General features: G+C 41.0%; 1 protein-coding gene across 1 annotated transcript; it reads left to right on the top strand.

The window, feature by feature from the left end:
* Nucleotides 1-5,402: 5,402 nt before the first annotated feature.
* GSBLH_T00003426001 (uncharacterized protein) lies at nucleotides 5,403-19,480 on the top strand (the record flags this gene model as incomplete). Its single annotated transcript, XM_013042173.1, has 2 exons — nucleotides 5,403-7,058; nucleotides 19,376-19,480. 2 exons carry the CDS (start codon nucleotides 5,403-5,405, stop codon nucleotides 19,478-19,480), a joined length of 1,761 nt encoding a protein of 586 aa, XP_012897627.1.
* Between the last annotated feature and the right edge of the window lie 1,469 nt (nucleotides 19,481-20,949).

Genomic DNA, 20,949 nt, shown 5'->3' on the forward strand with positions numbered 1-20,949 from the left:
GTATGCAACCCCATGTGTGTAATTAGCGTTATCTACGGCTCTATAAGCCGATACACGTCGCTATATCCATTTCTTTGACAACTATGTCCTATAGTTACCTTCCTACCCGTAAAGTGTTAAAATCACAACCTACTTGTATAAAAAGCGAATCAGCAAGGTTAAATATTTTTATCTACCTCATAATTGACGTAATTACTATTAACTGCAATCGAGTCACAAGAATCCACCCGAATGTTGGTTATTGAATCGTATTTTTACCTGCTGTTTCTTTATTAGGTAATTCCATATTGGATGGAAGGTTCACCTATTCACCTGTGTTAATAGGATGGAATGTAGAGTTTCCCCTATGGCTTGCCAGATATGGAAAAGGAGTATGTTAATTGCACATTTTTGGTAATGACTTGAAATGTGGTTTTATTCTACCAGGACCGAATGTGAAACAATGCTTTTTGTCCACAGAATATCATTGATAGTCGAATACTGGGTTTTGAATGTTGTATACAACTATGATAACTTCGGTATGAAGATATACTTATAATGCCTTTTTTCTACTATTCATGTTAACTTGATTTGTGCCTTATTTGTTTCTCGGTTTCTATGTGTTTTTGATATCCTCGTTCTTTTTTTGGACATGTGGGTTCATTCATTAGCATGCTAAAAAAGTGTGTTTCGTGTTTCTTAGCTTATGTATAACATGTATTTCTACGTTCTTTGTTTTGGATTCCTTGTTAGGAAACACATGAAATAGTCGAAATAGTATTTTGTATCAGGTTGTACCATCTGAATGATTTGTTCAATTGTTCTCTACAGTTTCATATTTTGCTTGTCTACAGTATTTTGCAATTCTTTAATAGTCCAACATGAACGAAGAATACCTATTTTAGTGGTCATTCCAACTATACCTACATTGGTATTCCATGATCTATTTTATTCATAATATGTAATATCGAGAGTATTTCAAGGATTCGCTACAATATGATTCCGCACAAACACATCTATTTTGCATCACCTCTACAATCGTTCACAATTGTAAATACAGTATTCAACTCCATATAATAATCATTTTCAAAGAATATTACTTCTTCTACACACAATACTCTACCAGCCAAACATTGGACAGCGTCGTAGCATATTCATTAAGTCATTCGTATGAATGCATGTACCAAGAAATGATTGCTTGATTAGGAGATGACTTAAGGTGGCTCAAAAACGTTGAACAAGTGCTTTTAACGCACATCGCTATTTCATTTATAATGAATTGGTGTGTTTCACGTAATAGGAGCCAAGTTTCGTATGTGACATAGTTCAAAAAGCATGCTTATGAAGACCAAACCTATTAAAGGGTGGTAAGAGATCGAATTTGATGGACAAAACTCATTTTCAACAAACACAAAAGACAACTAGCACTCACATTATTTCGATAGGATTCTATGATACAACACTTTAACTTTAGTAAAGTCATTGTCTTTATATTTGATGGAATCTACGACAATCCACTTCGCTTGAGGTACAACCGGCCTTTTTTCGACCTTTATTCTCTTTCTTATAATACGTTTCTACAGATTAAGCATGGGAGAGTAGAACACACACGAACTGCGAGCATCTGCTTCCTCTTTTCACATGCTAATTGATATAGAACAGGGTCAGTATATAGTATGGACCCTTTCTGGCCAGTGGAATACACTGGATAGAACTCCATACGGTTGTGATTCATTCCACAAAATGATTGTACTATTTCCACAAATAGACCATTTTGTAGAATCTTGTCCCAAATATAGACCATTATACACTAGAAGCCAATAGAAACTCAAGAAATTTAATTAGATTTAAAACCAATCATTTCCATTCACAACTACATTTGAACATCACATTACTGTAGGTTCTTGAATTCAATCCTATCATATATCGATTATAGATCAAAAAGTGAATAGTCTTAATTCCAAAATTATGGACTATTTTTGTCATTATCGTAAAAATGATTGGTTCATAATTTAGGCCAAGATGTCCTAATTCTATCTTGTATTAATGATCATGCAAAATTGAATCCATAATTCATTATATTTTTGTGAGTTCGCAGAATGAAATTGATTCCGATATCGTTATTGCTGAGTATATCTTCGTTCTGATATTGAACTTTAGTTGCCATTGCGCTTAGCGATCTTGCTTGTACTACTGGACAGACGTACATGAAGTTCATTAAGAAGTGCGGATCTTCCTGGGCAAGTGAAGAGTCGTTCAAGGTCTATTCTGGATCTACCTTGTTGTATACTGGAACTGGTTTTGCTAACAGCGAAACTCGTACTATTGAGCAGTGTCTGACTACTTCCACCAACAACCAATACACCGTTGAGATGATCGACTCTTATGGTGACTCTTGGTATTCTGGAGCTTATCTTGCTATTTATGGCCAATATGGTAATATTGTCTTCAAGAATTTCCTTGCTGATGCGCGTAAGGAGACCTACACCTTCTCTTTATACTATGGTGTTGAAAAGAGCGCTACTTGGAAGATGACCTCTGGATCGATTACTGATGGCTGGACTGCTTATTCGTTCTCTGACAGCACTTGGTCGGATGCTACCCTCGGCTCTGTGACTACGACTGCTTCTGGTACTCAGTACTTCCGCAAGCAGTTCGTGGGTCTTGCGAACATGGCTGCTTACAATGTTAAATTGTACTACAAGGCTGGAGTGATTGCCTATATCAATGGAGCTGAGGTCTATCGTGATAACATGCCTGCTGGAACTGTTTCTGCTGGTACTTCTGCTACTGGAGAATATCCCGATATTGCTTACCATGGATTCATTCGTCCTGGTACTGAAGTGGCTGCCCAGCAATCGATTCTGGCTGTCGAAGTCCATTTCTATACTGCACAAACCAACGTTGATTTCAATGCTTATCTTGCTATTTTGGCTTCTTCTACTACGGATGGCAACTGTTTCATTTATTCTGATGATGCCTCCGTGTCTTCCACTCAAGGTTCAACTGTCTCCAACCTTTATGACTGGTCTCGATCTACTTACTACTATATTGGTTCTACAGCCTTCCCTGCGACTGTAACCTATTCTCTCAATGGTGATAAGGCTTACATCAACTCTGTCCGTGTATGGCCTTACACATCTGCTACATCTGCGCCTAGTACCTTCACTTGGCAAGGATCGAACGATAACTCGCAGTGGACAAATGTGATCAGTGTCTCTGGAGCTACCTATGAGTCGAGCACATATCAATCGTTTGGAGGCTATTTCTATGCTGGACTTTATCCTTATTATCGTGTCGTTATCGAGAGTAGCGGTGCTACCTATGGTTACGTATACGAGATGCAGCCTCTGACCTGTACGACTGCTATTCCTACCTCGATTACTTTCACTCCCAATACTTACACATTCTGGGCCAAATACGAAGAGGTGTATGTTAAGCCTGATGTCAATGAGTTTACTTCTTGCACAGCTCAGAATCTTCCTGAAGGACTTACTATTGATGCTGCCACTTGCGTGATTACTGGAGTTGTGGCCAATGCTGTGTCGGGTGTGACAGTTACTGTATCTTCGGTTGTTCTTGGCAACACCTACACTGGAACTTTCACCCTTACCATCCAGGAATGTGCTGGAACAGTCATCAACGTTCTTCGTACCTATGGATCGAGTGCCACGAGTGAGAGTTTCGAAATCAAGGATACTACGAATCAGCAGGTGATTATGTCCGTTGCTGCCAACTCGGGTCAGGTTAATAATGAGGATTGGAGTAGCATTGCTTGTGTTACGAATGCCAAGTATGAAGTGACTGTTGGATCCACCTCTACTTACTGGAATTATGTTTCCTTCTTGTATGTCCGCGCTGTTTTGTCTGGTCCTCAGATGGAAACGATTCTTCGTATGAGATACGATACAAATGTCGGTTTCCCTACGAGTCGCACTTTCAATGCTCAGTATTCCGTTCAGCCCCATTCTAGCTGGCATTACAAGCATGGAGAAGTTCCTGCTGATTGGTATTCGTCGACTTCCACTGAAGGATGGACTGAGGGAAATGACACCAACTATCCCGATTCTTCCAACCAGATCCAGCTGTACAAGAAGACGTTCAATGTGGCGGACATCAACAACATCGCTGGATTCGTTCTTTCCATCAAGTTCAAGTATGGATGCATTGTCTATCTGAATGGACACGAAGCGTTCAGAAAGGGATTGACAGATGCTACGATCAGCACTTCGAGTTATGCTGACAACATTTACACGAACACTCTCTATCACCAGATTTCCCTTCCCCTCAAGACGGTTCAAGTTGGAGAGACTGCTGCTGTGAACTACATCCAACAGGGATCGAATACCATTGCTATTGGAATTGTTGCTGCTAATGCAAACCAGAAGGAAGCGATCTTCGATGGTGCTATTCGGTTGATGTGTGAATCAAAGGAATCTCGTGTCTTTGACTACGCTCTTACTTACAGTGGAGTTAACGGCAGTCCTTCCTATGCTTTCCACCACTACTATTCATACACATGCTACTCTTCTTCGTGTGGTAATAACTATTTGAATATTGCATTCAACAATGATCGACATGAATGGATCAACTCCCTTACGATCAAGTTGTACCATACACAGGGTACTCAGCAAGTTCGTCAGTTTGTGTTGAAGGCTCGTAGTGGAAATGATGAGTGGACCACGTTGACGAATGTGACTGGACTCATCTGGTCTCAGACGGGTCAGACTCACACGATCTATTTCCAGAACAACAAGGCCTATCATGAGTATCGTTTTGAGAACTTTGCTACAGGCGACACAACTGAATGTTATTGGAAGTTCAATACTCTGGATCTGAGCTCGGTATGCACCACCATGACCGTTCCTGAACTTTCGTATGCTACTACTACCATCTACAAGGATATTGAGATGGGAGAAGTCTATCCGAACTCTGCTTATTACTACAACTTCCAGATCACTCCTGCTCTTCCGAATGGAATTAGACTTGATCCTAACACTGGTATTATTTCTGGAACCGCCTCTGCTGAGATGCCAGCCACCACGTACTCTATCACTGCCAATAAGCTGACTGGAGGCACTTCCACTACTTCCTTCTCTCTTACTGTCCTGATTTGCACGGGAGGAAAGTCCTTGATCACTTTGGTGGTACGTACTGATAGCTGGCCTTACGAGGCTTCTTACAAGCTGTTCCAGGGAGCTGGCACGAGCGGAACCCTCATTTCCTCAAACAATGGATTCCCAGTATCATCCAATCTGAACTATGTGGATTCTTGTCTGGCGGATAATATTTACACATTGCAGATGCTGGACTCCTATGGTGATGGTTGGAGCAATCCTGCTGGATACTATCTGACTGTGGATGTGGGTACGATGATCTTCGAAATGGGACAGCTCCCTCCTTCTACTTCTTCCATTAGCACGATGTTCTCTTCTTACCTCCCGTTCCAGTTCGATTATTCTGAATGGAAGATCAGCTTTGATACTGTCGAGAATTGGAACTCTCTTGACTTTGATGATTCTGCTTGGCAGTCAAAGAAGACAAGCCAGTTTGAGACGAATGCTAAAGTCACTACCTATGTGCGTCATCAAGTCGATATTCCTGACATCAGCAGCTATTCTGTATTGAATGTTCAGGTCAAGTATGCTGGAGGTATTGTTGCCTATTTCAATGGCCGCAAGGTGGCTCGTTTCAATTTGGAGGACAACTTCAACGAGGAATCGCAGTCGCTTGCTGTCCATGATGCTGACACGCCTTCCAAGTTCCATGTGATTATGACTACGGTTGGTGGAACGAATGGAAAGAATATGATGGCGTTCGAAATCCATCGTCCTCTCGGCCAATCCTCTTCGAATAAGATCGTGTTCGATGCTACGGGTGTGTTCGGAGTGAACGAGTGTTCGATTCTTGTGGATACATATTCCGATATTTCTGGATCGTCCGTTTCTAATACTGAAATCGAAAACTTGTTCGATCTGAATCCCACAACTTATGGATATCAGGCGAACACTCAGGGAACTCATCTTGACTGGGAGGTAGAGAACCTGGAGGGAACCAGATTCAACAGCTTCGCCATGCAGACCGTGTATTCTCGTACTGGTTTTGGATTCTCTCTCTATGTCCGTATGTCCAGCGAGGATGAGTATATTTCCTCATTGGCTGTTACGGGTCAGTCCACGCAGGCTTTGAGACGAATTGCCTGGGGCGTGCCTGTTGGAATTGCTGGATTCAAACAGCTCAAGTATGAAGTGGACGTGCCTGCTTCCTCTGCGGTGTACTTCAGCTCGATTATTCTTCAGTACTGCAAGCCTAGTGGAACTGGAGTGTGTCCTGGAATCGGCGATTATCCTTCTGTGGGAGAGGGAGAAATCTCGCCTGCTAGTTGCGAAGAGGGATATCGTGGATATTCGTACCGCACTTGCTCTGGTGGTGTGTTGGGTGAGATCAACAACCAGTATTGCACTCAGAAGGTGCCTGATAAGCTGTTGTATGATAAGTCTATCTACAATCTGGTTTATGGAACTACTGTCGAGATTCCTAAGCCTACGTATGTGAATATCATTGAACAGTTCTATTTGGGTGAAGGTGTGCAACTTCCTCTTGGACTGCAGCTGAATGCCCAGACTGGAGAGATTACTGGAGTTCCTGAAGAAGAGGTTGCGTTGAGAACCTTCACGATCTATGGAAAGAACCAGGCTGGAGTGACATTTACTGAGATTTCCATTATGGTGAAGAAGGGAACTTGCAAGGCTGAAGGACACTTCGATACCACGAATGTTGGTGAGGTCTTTGTTTATGATTGCGCTCAGGGAGGAGCCTACGTGGGTACTGAGAAGAGAGCTTGTAACCTTGGTAAATATGACGGAGAATGGGGTCCGGTTTCTGGATATTGTATGCCGATCGCAATGATCATCATTCTGGTGATCATTGCGATTATCATTATTGCTATTGTTGCCTTCGTTCTGGTTCGTGTGACTGGAAGAGCGAAGGCTGTGGGTGGTGTGAAGGGAAGAAGTGCGAGAGCCACACCATCAAAGAAGAATCTGTCCAAGAAGGAGAGTACGAAGAAGGCTGTAAAGGTTTAATCATTGTTTGTTAGAAAAAAGAAAAGATTCTAGTAATTGAAAAACATGCCCGTTCAAGCTGTTTCGTGGTCTCATAACGAACCAAAATATATGTCTTGGTATTTTATCACCTGTAAGTAGTAGGTAAATGACGGCTAACGCGCGGAAACCGATGGCTGCCTTTTTCTGCCCTGCTGTCCAAAGTGAAACATTGTTTCCCTTACTTCAATCGGTAATGACCGAACGCCAGTGTGTGTACGTTGTCGTCCAAGATCCATCGCTTGTTGTCCGTGCAAGTCATAAGGGTCTTGGTCTGCTCCTTCGTGGTGATATCGTACCCTTGGATACTGATGCGTTTGAAGCTGCCTTCGATCACTGCATCTTCCTTCTTCTCTGCCTCGAGTACACGCTTGTACAAATCGATGTTCTTCACACTCATTCTCTCATCATCGATTACCACATTGCGAGGCACTCCCTTTGCTGCGTTGTGTATCACATGCTTCTCATCAACCAAGCAGTACATCTTCGGTCTAAGTCCCACGAACTCCGTAATGCGATGTCCGTTGTGCTCGTCCTTGAAGATCGGACCAGGCAACTTCTTGTTGAAATTGAGGAACGAGTCCAATGAAGGGAACTTGCTCTTGTCCACCTCATACTCGTAGTACTTCACGAGTTCTCCATAGAAGTAGCTCGTGTTATCCAATTCCGAGAAGTCGAACGACTTGTACATGTCGCACATCTTGTGAACGATGTTGCCCTTGTCGTGCAACTGCACGATGAGTGAGTCCGTGTCCTGTCCTAGCAGTTCCACGTTGTCGAATGTGTTCTTGAGCACATTGTAGTAGAAATCGTAGATGATGTGTTTGGACATATCGAGAATGGCGAACCCAATGAAGAATGGCTTCTCGACCCTGCGAACCGGTGTATTCAGCTTGATACCGATGAGATTCTCGGAATACATGGTTGTCCCAACGATCATATCATACCCATGCTTCTGAATGATTGCCTCACGTTCATTCCATGTGTTAGCGAACTTCACTTTCATCCGTTTCAACCCAGTCTCCACGAATTTGCCATAGGTGGAGTTTGCCAACAGCTTGTACAGGTTCTTCTCCACAGTGGTCTTAGACTTCGCTTGTTTCTCACTCAGCATGTTCACATATTCGAAGATGAACGGTGCCTGCTTGAATCGAATGATGTGGTGAATGTGCGTGAGACGATATCCCTGTTGAATGCCCAGTTGCAACAGTGAGTAATGCACGAGATACTTTCGACGAGGCACAAGATCGCAGATGAGCTTCGGTGTATTCGTTTCTTTCACTTTGTCCACAATGTCGTTCTTCTCAGCGTACTTCTTGATTCCATCGGAGTACATACCTGCCTTCTGTACGGGGAAAATGGCAGATCATTGAACTTGTCGTGGAGTTCCACTGGTGCCTCGATATCACATTCGATGAAGAATCCATACTTGCCGAACGTCTTGAGTGATTGCACCCACCCATTCGGATCACGATTGATCTTCTCCATCACTTCTCGTCGCTCAGGTACACCCACCAACTCATAAGGCATCATTCGATGCATGGCTCCACCGTACAGGTTGTTGGCGTCCAGGTAGTAGATGCCTTGGGACGACGTTGCTTGCTCCTTGTTGTCAATGTCAACCTTGGCATGTCGTTTCACGATCTGTGTGATACCTCCTCGCAGGTTCTTCAACAATCGCATGAAGTCAACGATATCATTTGTCTCCATCAATCGAATGCCCTTGCTCTCATAGAACTCGCCCATGCGATTCAAGAACACTTTCACCAGTTGTTTCTCGGCGAGTCCCTCATTCGCGCTAATGCGCATGATGTACTGAGCCCATTTCCTTGCGAGGGTCATGAGGCTACTCTCATTATGATCGCCCTCCATTGTGACCTTCAAGAAGAGCGAATATGCCATTTGCGGTGCTGTGATGTAATGCATTGGATCAACACCGAATGCATTCAGTGTGGTAACGCGAAAATGCTCGAATGCATCAGCTATGAGAGTCACATCGAGTACATTGTACAATTCGTAGTATTCACACCATATCTTGATATCGAAGGTCTTCCACAGCTTCATCATGTGATCATATTCGTCTTGGGGCATCATCTCACCCTTCATATCATCAATGCATTGTTCACGAGAAGGAATGACGGTATTGTTCAATGACTCGTATGATTTGATGAGACTGTAGAACATGGGTTCTTTCCGTGTCAACAAATCGATGTATTCATCACTCCATTGCTTGCCTCGAGACTCGCAGTACTTGCATAGTTGTTGTTTGGTGTGCACATAGAGACCCAAGCTCCCTCCGAGCATTTAAGCCACGATCGATCTGAGAGGACTGCTGATGAGTTTCAACGAGTCCTTGAATTGAATGCCATTGTATTCGATCTGCATTTCCTTGTCCTCAGTGGTTGGAATGACTTCGTGATCTCCAGGCATTGTGGCGATGAGTTTCATGATGAATGTGAAGTCGTAGTGCGATCCATTGTGGAAGTAAACTGGTAATCGATAGTTCTTCTTGTTGAGTGAGAGTTGTAGATTGCATTTGGTATAACAGGTGCCAATGTATTGTTCAGCCTCGTAGAAACGGGTCTCAGTGCCATTCGAATACTCACCTGCCATATGTGCATGATGTCTCACCTTGTCGTCCTCCAGTTTTACATGGCAGAAGGGACACATGGTTGTTGAACAAAAGTCCTTCTCGACCTTCGATGTGCTCTCCAATGGTTATTCATCGAAGAGGTACTTCTTCATGTTTTCTTGCAATCAAATCATATATTCCCTGAAAGGACGAAAATCGCTCTCTTCCTCCTTTGGTGAGTGGAAGATCCGCAGTTGTGTCTGGATGGCTGGAATGCGTGACACGGCTAGACAGGACAACATGATTGGCTTGTGTCTGTTCTTGTCGTCAATGGCTGACTCGAAGTCAGCGTACACGACGACCGGTGCCAGCATTTCCAATCGTTGGTTTGTGAATCGCAGACGTGTATCTTCACTCGACAACTCGTATTGATCACGATCATCCATCTATTCGCGATGTGCCTGCACTTCATGGTTTTGGACAGCTCTTTTTGATCCGAAGAAGTCGTCACAGAATCTGCACTTCACTTTTTTGCTGTATGTCTATTCTTCGCATCACTCTGACGAAAGATGCGATGTTTGAAATCGCTCAAGTCCTTGATGTACAAGAAATGCTTGGGAATATCTTTCTCCTCCTCCCCTCGTATGTCATTTACGATGCACAGAGAGAGGGTGGCTCCATTCACCTTCGGCTTGTACACCTGAGAGCTCGTGAATAGATCATACTTGTCCTTGGAGTTGTCATTGTATCTTGGTAACAGTATGATTTCGAAGATATAGAGAGAAACTTTCAACAGTTCTTCCAATTGTGCGAATTTCTCTTCACTTTGATCGAATGCCTTGTTGTCACAAATATCCATTGCTTCCTCCACCTTATGAATCGTCACTCCGAACACCTTGTACTTGTCGTGTTGTTTCCACCACTTGTTGTACACACTCGTATCGCCCATCTTGCGATTCGCAATGATCTTGTGCCCGCCTTCACTTGCCAAAATGAGATACCGTTGCAGGCATCGGTTGTCATCGATATTGGGGTTAACCACTGTGTATCCAAGGATAAGAGGTGTGTGATGTTTGTAACCCACGAATGTGCGAAGTGGGAACATCTCGACATGGAAACCGATTTAACCTCGGTAAACAAAACCACTTCCTTCCGTCCTTGTTCCTCCACAGCATTTCTGTACCATCTCAGATAATCCTCCAACCACTCGTCGATATGATCCTTGTAAATGATGTGAAGGTTTCTCAATCGATCATCGGTGGTGAGATTGAGTATCTTGAGTTCTCCGGCATGTGTCCATATGAGGTAGTATGCCATGATGGTGATGAAACAATGAGGATAATCGCGCATCCCATTCAAGATGTACTTCTTCGCTACCTCATTGAACTTACCCGACTCATCCATCATCAAGTTTATCGGTTCCACTTCCTCTTCGCTCTTTCCATCCGGTAACCGAACCCATAGTCTCTTGTCATCATCGTTCTTGAGGCGAAAGTCATTCTTGGTTCATTTCTCATTCATCCATTTTTTGTACTTGTTCCTCTCTACAGTGTGATAATACGTGAGTGAACATTCAAGTGAGGACTCGATCACATCTGACAAGCGTCCTTCCGTGACTCTGCGATCAATCAGAGCGAAAAACTAGTATTGTCGTGTTATTTTTCGTCTCTTCTTCACCGTATTCATGAATTCAGGCAACGGTTGTTTTCGTTAGTCACCGAATTCATGTCCATTCCACTCGTATACGAGATATCGCTCGTTCTATGCCTTGCTTCCCACAATCAGATACTTACGCTCTCCTTTGGGATCACCAACTCGTTTACGAGGAGTTGTTTGTTTTGGTTTCTTTGCTGCCTCCATTGACCTCATATTCTCATCTATACCTTGTTTGACACATACACTCGTGAATCAGGAATGGTCTGATCGGTGAACTTCCCATCGATCATGTAATACTTGGCTGCCAATCGTCTCCAGGTTTAAGTGCCAATCTTGATCATTCGTCCAGTATTGGGGTTCAATGTGTGAGTGTGTGTATTCATTTTTCTAATAATGCATTTCTATATATCTCTTTTAACCCCAGTTCAAGCTTTGATTAAATGAAATACAAGAAAACGGAAAACAACACATGGTCTTCCCTGATACGCACTTGTGAGGACGAAAAGATCGAACTCGCCGATATCATCATCCATACCAAGTATCCGATCAATTCCGAGCGTCTATTCGTATTCAGTGTTCACACCCCGCAATCGAATGTGAACTGTGGTTTGATCCTACACGACAACGATTGCATCGAGATGACGTTGGATGAAACTCGTCCGCCCTTGTTTACCGAGGATAAATGGAAGTATCTATTGCCTCAATTGAAATCCAATGGTCTGCTGGATGTACCTCTGAATGTGTTTTGGAGGAATGATTTACTGCCTCCTCATATTATCGGTGTAATGACCGAGAATCGTGCTGTTTATTTCTTCTCGAACTACTATGTTCGCGTGGTCTACAAGGTGGCAGATGATGAAGTGCCTCCCGAGTTGTCCGATCTGTTCATCGATGAAGGCGCGTGTCTGAAGGGTTTGTATGTTTAACCCTATGAACGAAATCAACCAAAGTAAATTGGATCAATCAATGTCGTACATATTCAGCAGCAATGGAAACAATTACACGTTCAAGAAGCTCGATAACATGCTCATCAACATGCCAGAGAACGATGGCAAACATGTCCTCGTGCGTGAGACAGTGGATGGCGTTCCTCAATATTCATGGACAACATCATCTGGATGTTTTGTGAAAGTCAATAATGACACACTGTTTGAACATACACATACATCCACTTAACCATTCAATAATCAATGCCAATTCGAATTACTTTCTGCTTTATATCTCATAATCACATCGATTCCATGTTACAATGAGAATGATGTCCTATTCAAACATTGTGATTCCATCGAATCGGTTGTGGATAAGGGATACAAGGTGAATGTTTCAATGGATGGTGTGTCATTGCTCGATGTGCCATTCATCGATACACTCAACAACCTTGTGACCCTTTCCCATACCAAACTGAAAAATGGAATAGAATGGACAAGTGAGAGTCATACGATCTCTGCATTCACGAATATCTATTCTCTTGTATGTCTGGGAGATGTTAAGAGCATCACGATCGTTTTCGAACACTTGAGCGAGGTTGTTGCTTCTGTTTCTGATTCCTCGTAATAGGTCGATGTGATCTTGCTGCCTCTCTCAATGCATTGGGTTCCTTATCATTCTTGGATCGAGTGACAGGTGGTGCTGGTTGTGGTTTGCATTTGCTAGCCAGTAGTTCCCAATGATAGCACTTCTGGGTCTTACCGTTTGACCCTTTCACTTCGTACATCAGTGGTATGAATCGATCGTCAATGTCAACCACTTCATACAAGTCCTGAGACCATTTGCTCGTCAATGATCGCTTTTCCAGAATGCGAGGTCTTCGTGTCACTCGAACATAATCACCAACATCGAATTGAGGTGTTGTGTCCTTTGCTGTCATGTTGGATGGTTCTGTTTTCTCCGTGTACAAGATATCGTTGTTGTTGTTAAGCCAAATGTCATTGGGTGTATATCCGATGTCTCTGTTCATCCTTCCATTATGTCTACGAACTGCACCATCGATCAAATTAAACCATACACCTTTCCATTGATTGAATGGAAGGAAGGAACCATGATGTGTTCCTTGATATCTCGAATTGCTCGTTCGGCTAGTACTGCCTTATTCGCTGAATCCATGTGATATATGGTGATGTCATACTTGTTCAAGATGTTTGTACGAAAGATCGCATTGGTGAACTCGGTACCTCGATCCGAACAAATATGCTTTGGTGATTCACCATATGTTTGAATGATGTCCTTCATTGCATGAGTGACTTCTGTAGCACTCTTACTTTTCAGTTTCCGAGTCATCAGGTATTTCGAATATCCATCAACACATACAAGGACATATTTGTATCCACGATTCTTATAGAATCCTGTGGACTTCTGACTGCCCAACACTTCCTGTATCCATTTGTGTTGTTTGGAAGAGAAATCGATAAAATCGATGAAGTATATGTTTCTCTTGAATCCACTGATGATCACTCGAGTGTCACCTCTTCGTTTTGCTGGTTTCCGTAGTTCCTTGATCTCATTCATGCTCCACACACCTCGATAAATGAATCACATTATTCAAGGAATGAACAAGTTGTGTCAGAGGAAGAATCACAAACTGGTTATAGACTCGAAATGCATTTTCTCCACTATACACTATTTCAAATAGAGCATCACTCGCATTCAACATTGCAATGATCGTTTCCATGTCATATGTACCTCATGAAATCGATAGAGTATGGAGACTGGATCCAAATACACTCATAACTTGTAGCCATTGTGGAAATTGAGAATGTAGTATTAATCATGGTGTTCAGAATGGCAATGATTTCAGTCAGTGTATAATAACCAGGTGAGATCGTTACTTCTTCACCATTGGTGTTTGTCTCCACATTGGTTGAGTCCACATTATTGAACATGACTTGATTGGGTTTGAATAGAATAGTTATGGAAGTGATCAATGGATTTCTGAACTTGTAAGGATTGATCCAATCGAATGAACCATTGATAGGTGAATCTTGTATGAGAATGGAATAATGCATGTTCTCTCTTTACCAAAGACACTTATGACTTGCATAGACAACAATAGATGGATTTGTGATGACAATGTACACACATTGGCTTTCGGTCATTACAAATAGGCAAACAAACATGTAAATACGAGAGAAATAACAATAATTCACCTTAGCTAGGTAGGTCTACTGCTTTCTCGCATCCAAGTATAACTGATACAACAAACACAAAATAGAAACGAGCACTAGGTTGATAATAGAAAGGAATTGGAGTAAGAAAGCACAAAACCTGGTTCCTGACCGATGATTGTCGACCAGACAGCCTAGGAACGATAGTCGAGGACTCAGAATCGGTTGGTCGATTACATCAAAGGACAAAGGATCGCAATTGTGGTCATGGAGCAAAATAGCATATAAAGAAAACTGCCACCAGGTTTCACACAAATAGTGCCATTCCCTTACTACTATTGTTCCATATTAATGAGGTTTAAGATGGATACAAGTTGATAAATCATATTATTATTGATCGAAAGAGCTTTTGCTATAGTGAAAATAGGATCATTTTGTTATGTGACATGTATCAAATATGGATGAACTCATCAATAGAAATAGGAAGGATGAATCAGTCATTTACCACAAATATTGTTGTATTTCCTTTGATCTATGACTAATCTGTATACTATAGTCTCAAGATACTTTGAATCAATACTTGGAAAATGAATATCTGCAATAGAATAACAACAATTGTGTATTGTTTCATTTTGGTGCATATTGTGTGATATGAATTGTATCAAAGCCCATAATGAATTCACATTCTAAATGTGACAACTAATAATGTTGTTAGTTCGTGTTATAAGCTGAGAGAAGGAATGAGCAGTATTAACAAACAAGATTCTTCACAATAGTTATTCTCAATAGTATTGATTGTGAATAGTTGATGTTTTGTCATAATCATCATTATTGTTCTGTATAGGAAGATAGAATAATGTGTATTTGTGATTGATTGTATATTTTGGCTTATTAGTATGCTCCATGGAATAGAATACTGTGAAAATAAGATAGGTAAGTGTGGAATAATCAGAAATGGCCAATATGAATGAAAACAACAACAATACTAGAATGTAATAGAATAGTAGAAAATAACATATGTATGAAGTAGCAATAGAAATGGAGTCATTTTCACAAATTATGACGAACAATAGCTGAAATGATGATATTTCACAGGGATCTGTTTTATCACATCCTGAAACGAATTACATAGATCATGCATAGTTTTGCTTCATAACAAACAAAATCCAGACAAACACGATTCTGTCATTTCATTGGTTTAACACAATGTTTGATTCTGTTAAATCCATTTTCATAAAATAACCAATTCTGAGTAACAGGAACAATATTGTTGATACTTAGTACTGGAATAACCAATCAATGAATGAATGATTGGAGTTTGTAGTAAATTCCGTTATTGTTAGTTGGAATGCACAATGATTGGTATATAGTGGTTGGAACTGAATGATTCCTAGATATTATCACAGATTGTATGCTATATGTGAATAGAATAGTACTGGAATGATTTGTGTAATTGGTCACAATCTATTGAATGAATATGAGTTGGATGTACAAAGATTACATAGCATGGAGATGGTTTGTACCATGAATGAATGAAAGAAAAAAGAAAAGAAGAAATAGTATTCATTGCTTAAGATCTTAATCCATTCAATGATATATATTAGTTATTTATGAATGTAATACGTGATAATGATAATGAAGAGTGAATGAGAGAGAATCGAAATGAATGGGAATGTGATTGGTTGTGATATTGGAGTTGGATTTGATACAATTTCAGCAATTCAACACTGAAATGAAAACAAATGAATGAATGAATGAGTAATCCTACAAACATCGATTTGAATTGAGTCCATACTGTGATTATGTATATTTTGTACCATAAGAATGAATGATGGATTGTTGACAAGGAAATATCGTTAAATCTGTATAAAGTGGACCAATCATGTGAATTGCAATGGGATATTTGAATGATTATACGATCAAATGAATGAATGAATGAATGAATGAATGATATCTTATCTAAGAATTGATTGACAATCTCAAGACACTACTCACAAACAATGATCTGTAAATCAGTATCAAGGATGTCATTCATTCAATCTATTCTATTCTATTCTATTCTATTCTATTCTATTCTATTCTATTCTATTCTATTCTATTCTATTCTATTCTATTCTATTCTATTCTATTCTATTCTATTCTATTCTATTCTATTCTATTCTATTCTATTCTATTCTATTCTATTCTATTCTATTCTATTCTATTCTATTCTATTCTATTCTATTCTATTCTATTCTATTCTATTCTATTCTATTCTATTCTATTCTATGTATACAGTGATCTATTCTTATTCAATAAGTCAAAATCAATATCCTAATTCAATATCAATCATTCTATTGTATTGTATTATCTACCGATTTAACAATGGATTCACAAATGTGAATAATCATCCAATATCAATCGATTCCAACCATTCCATTGTGTCACTAGCAAATCCAATCTTATTATTCATGTTTATAATTATTATGAGTATTATTCGAAGCAAGCAGTTTCCTATCAATATTGAACAAATCCTAGTTCAAACCTATTCAAACCATCATTTGTATATTATTATTATTATTATTATTTGTAGATTGGATTCATCATTTGTGAATGTTCAATATGTGATCATTGGGTCATTGGGAATAATAATAATGATGATCGAAAACAATGATTGATTAATTGATTGATTGATTGATTGATTGAAACAACAATCATAATTGAGTATCATTGTTAAAATGGTAAAGAAGAACATCAGAATAATCAGGTAGGATTGATATTTTGATAATTATAGAATCATGAATTGTGATCAAGAATCGGTTTGAAACAAACAATCAAACAAACAATCAATCAATCAATGGAAATGTTCCTAAACAATGACGAATCACTGAACAAATCAAATCAAATCAAAATTATAGATTTAATGCTTGATTTAGTGGACAAGATTAGCGAGAATGGAAGAAACATCTATGAATCAAATCAAATCAATCAAACTATACTCCAAATTGATTTCGATCGAACAAACACGAATGAATTAGGTAGCTTGACATTTTGAAGATTTGGAATATCTAAATATTATCAATATTCAATATTCAGAAATACTTGCCAATGTCACTACACAAGGATAATAGAAACTATCTCCCGCAGATGTTATTGATGTTAGATTTGGAAGATCTACAAAACAAATCATTTCAAATCAACTCATTATTACTTCGTATTATCAATGAACTTGAATAATTCCCACTTCCTTCAAGTGCACAATCACCGAGTTGAATGGATTGTAATGATGGAAGATCTACAACAATCATTTCATTCGAATTCATTCAATACTTTCAATTATTGTTGAGAAGGGATAACGGAATGCTTCATCACCTAATGTAATGGATTGTAGATTTGGAAGATCTATGCATTATTCAAATATTCAATATCATATCAATACCTCGAATCACAAATGAACTACCATAGAAATTGCATGATTTACTTCCAATATTACCAATTTGAATGGATTGTAATTGTGGTAGATTCTTCAATTCAAAGTCTCCTCCAAAATCACTGAAACTATATTCACCAATTTGAATGGATTCCAATGATCCACAATTCAATATGTGGAATGATTTCGATTCATCATTTCCATACCAATTCTTTTCCTGAGTAAATGAATAGTTTCCGATTTTGATCGTTTTCAATCGATTCAATCCATCGATTTTGAATGTTTTCACTGATCCAAAACATTCATCGCCGATTTCGATAGATCGTAGCCACTCGAATCGATTCAGATCCAATGCATTCAAATCGTTACAGCAATTCGATGAAATCTTCAAATCGGTCACTTGCAAACTCACATCGGTCCATTTTGTAGATCCAGTGACGCTGAATCGAAGAGGAGCAGGTTCTTCGCGTTTTGGAGCAGGAGCATAGGCAGGAGCAGGAGCAGGAGCAGGCACAGGCATCGGAGCGGGTTTGGGTTTGGGTTTGGGTTTGGGTTTGGGTTTGGGTTTTGGAGTTGTGGATCGAGTGTACCATCCATCATAGAGATCTCTTCCACTCACTTCCTTTGCATCTTTCCATTCCACTTCGCGAGTAGCAATCCGAGTTTCTTCATCGATCCAGTATCCTCGACCATTTCGAAGAAACGATTCTTTCGATTCATCATACACGAATTCACCCACATAGAGGGGAATTCGATTCGAAGCGATGGTATTGTTCCCGTTTCGCTTGAATTCGATCATGATGCTTCCTTCGATCTTGCGGATGATCTCCACCAGCTTGTTACCCTTCCATATCCCCTCGAGCAGCATGGCACCCGTTTCTTCGTCATATTGGATGCCCCATCCTTCTCGTTCTCGCTTCTCGTTGAACTCACCGTGATATATCAGGTGATCACTCGCATGCGAATAGATTTCCATACGCTCGCCTCGGACATGGTTTATAATACGATGAAAATTCTTGTTGTCCCAGATTTCATCATAGGATTGCACAAATGCGACACGTCCATTATCAAATCGCGTGAAGTCACCGATTTCACTCCCGTTCGCATCCACCTCGTAATACATTTTTAGTATGCCATTTTGGAATAGGCAAACCTTACCAGCTCTCGTCAACGTGTATTCAGCCTCGTGATCGCCTTGATAATATTGGAGGCTATACTTGCAGCCCCCAATAGTGATTTCCTTTGGTTTACCAAGCGTTATGTAACCGTCCAGGAGAAATTCGCTTCCCTTAAGTTCTTCCATTCTACCTATTTATAATCACATATCCTTAGCCTCTACTCTTTGAATCCGTAATTTGTAGCCAAATATAAAGAATTTATGAAGAAAACAGAGAGATCAGTTTGTTTCCTTACACCTAAGTATTCTTCATATTTAAAAATTATGATAGAGTGCTACCATATACACATTGGATCCAAGATTTCCAAGTGAAGTACTCACTTGTGTTTCGCATCATTTTGTTCACATTTTTGTGGTTGAAATAGTTCGGAGGTATAGATATTTATATTTATAATATCAGGATTGTTTGGAAACACTCAGAATGGAAAAGTCCATTTTGTTGTCTACTATGTCTGTATAGGTTGTATATTTATGATATCATAGTGAAATCGTGTTATGAAGCAAGGATTTGGTTGTTCACTCCACTTTGTCTAAATAGTCTATATTATTATTATTATTTCGATAATCCAATCTATCCATCCATGATTCTAGCCAAATCATTTTGACTTGGGACTGGTTGGGTTTGAAAGCAATTCAAACTAGTAAAACTAGTAAATCAAATCGAATGGAATGGAATGGAAATTGGTTTTGATCCAGTGATTTTCACACAAAGAACCTATCTTCGCACATCGTTAACCATTCACTCCATTTTCTATCATTTCCTTATCCTAAACCAACCAACTAACTCTAAATACACTTTCTTTCTTTCTATCTATCTGTCTTTGTTTCAACTATCAACTCACAGCACTCTATTATTATCAACTAGAGTCGTTTGGTTCCTCGTTCTGGATTATTCTGTTCATGTTTCTAAATCATTCCAACACCCTACACACTCTAAATCTACATTTTCCTTCCTTCCTTCCTAAACACATTTTCGATTCTCATTCAAATCCTACAACGCTTCAACCATTCCACATCTCTACAATTCCATCCATCCATTCATCCATCCATCTTCCAAACCAAACACCGCAACCATTTCTCTCTCAGCAACTGCCAAATCGGTCTGGATCGTGGAAACGTGGAAACATCGCGACCCACGGCGCACCAGGCGTGATCGACGAGGTGGGCGCGGATGAGCGCGCCGGTCACGTCGTAGGCGAAGAGGAAGCGGAAGCGGAGGCGGAGGCGGAGGGGCTGGGTGACGGAGACCACGGTGGCGTTCTGCGCCCAGTTGGACAGGAAGAGATCCAGAGAGCCCGGTCGACTCTGCACACCTTCGTAGGGAGCCACGGACCCCACCCCATCGCCCATCAGATTCCTGCTCACTCACACTCACACCCACACCCACACCCAGAGCGAACCGGTGAGCGAGGAGGTTGGCTCGCCGTCCACCACCAACACCCAACGAATTCCGACGTGGCCATCGTGGACACTCCGAATTGCCTGCCCATCCACTCGGCACTGCCCACTTCGCTCGGGACGCACTCCAGCGTGTAGGAAGTCGCGGGGATCCCACCCTCCAACACGTCCCACACATCGCGTCCCGCGGGGAACCAGACGGTTCGGAGGAAGGAGGAAGGAGGAAGGAGGAAGGAGGAAGTCGCGGGAGCGCGAAGCTCGCACGTGGCGGTGCAGAGATCATGGAAGGATCCGGTAATCGCCATCGCACAGTCCCACTCAATGCCCTCCGCCTGATTCCACACACACCGCATACAGAACCGCGGGGATCTTCTCGTGGCGGGAGAGATACCCGTTGAACGCGGCCACGCTCAGATAGATGGGCGCGTGCTGCACGCTCTGCACGCTCTGCACGCTCTGCACGCTCTGCACGCTCTGCACGCTCTGCAGGTCCAGGAAGCAGTTCGTGCTGGCGACCTCGCTCTCGCTCTCGCTCTCGCTCTCGCTCTCGCTCT

Source organism: Blastocystis hominis, assembly GCF_000151665.1.
Source record: "Blastocystis hominis, Singapore isolate B (sub-type 7) whole genome shotgun sequence assembly, scaffold_3".
Taxonomy (NCBI): Eukaryota; class Bigyra; order Opalinata; family Blastocystidae; genus Blastocystis; species Blastocystis hominis.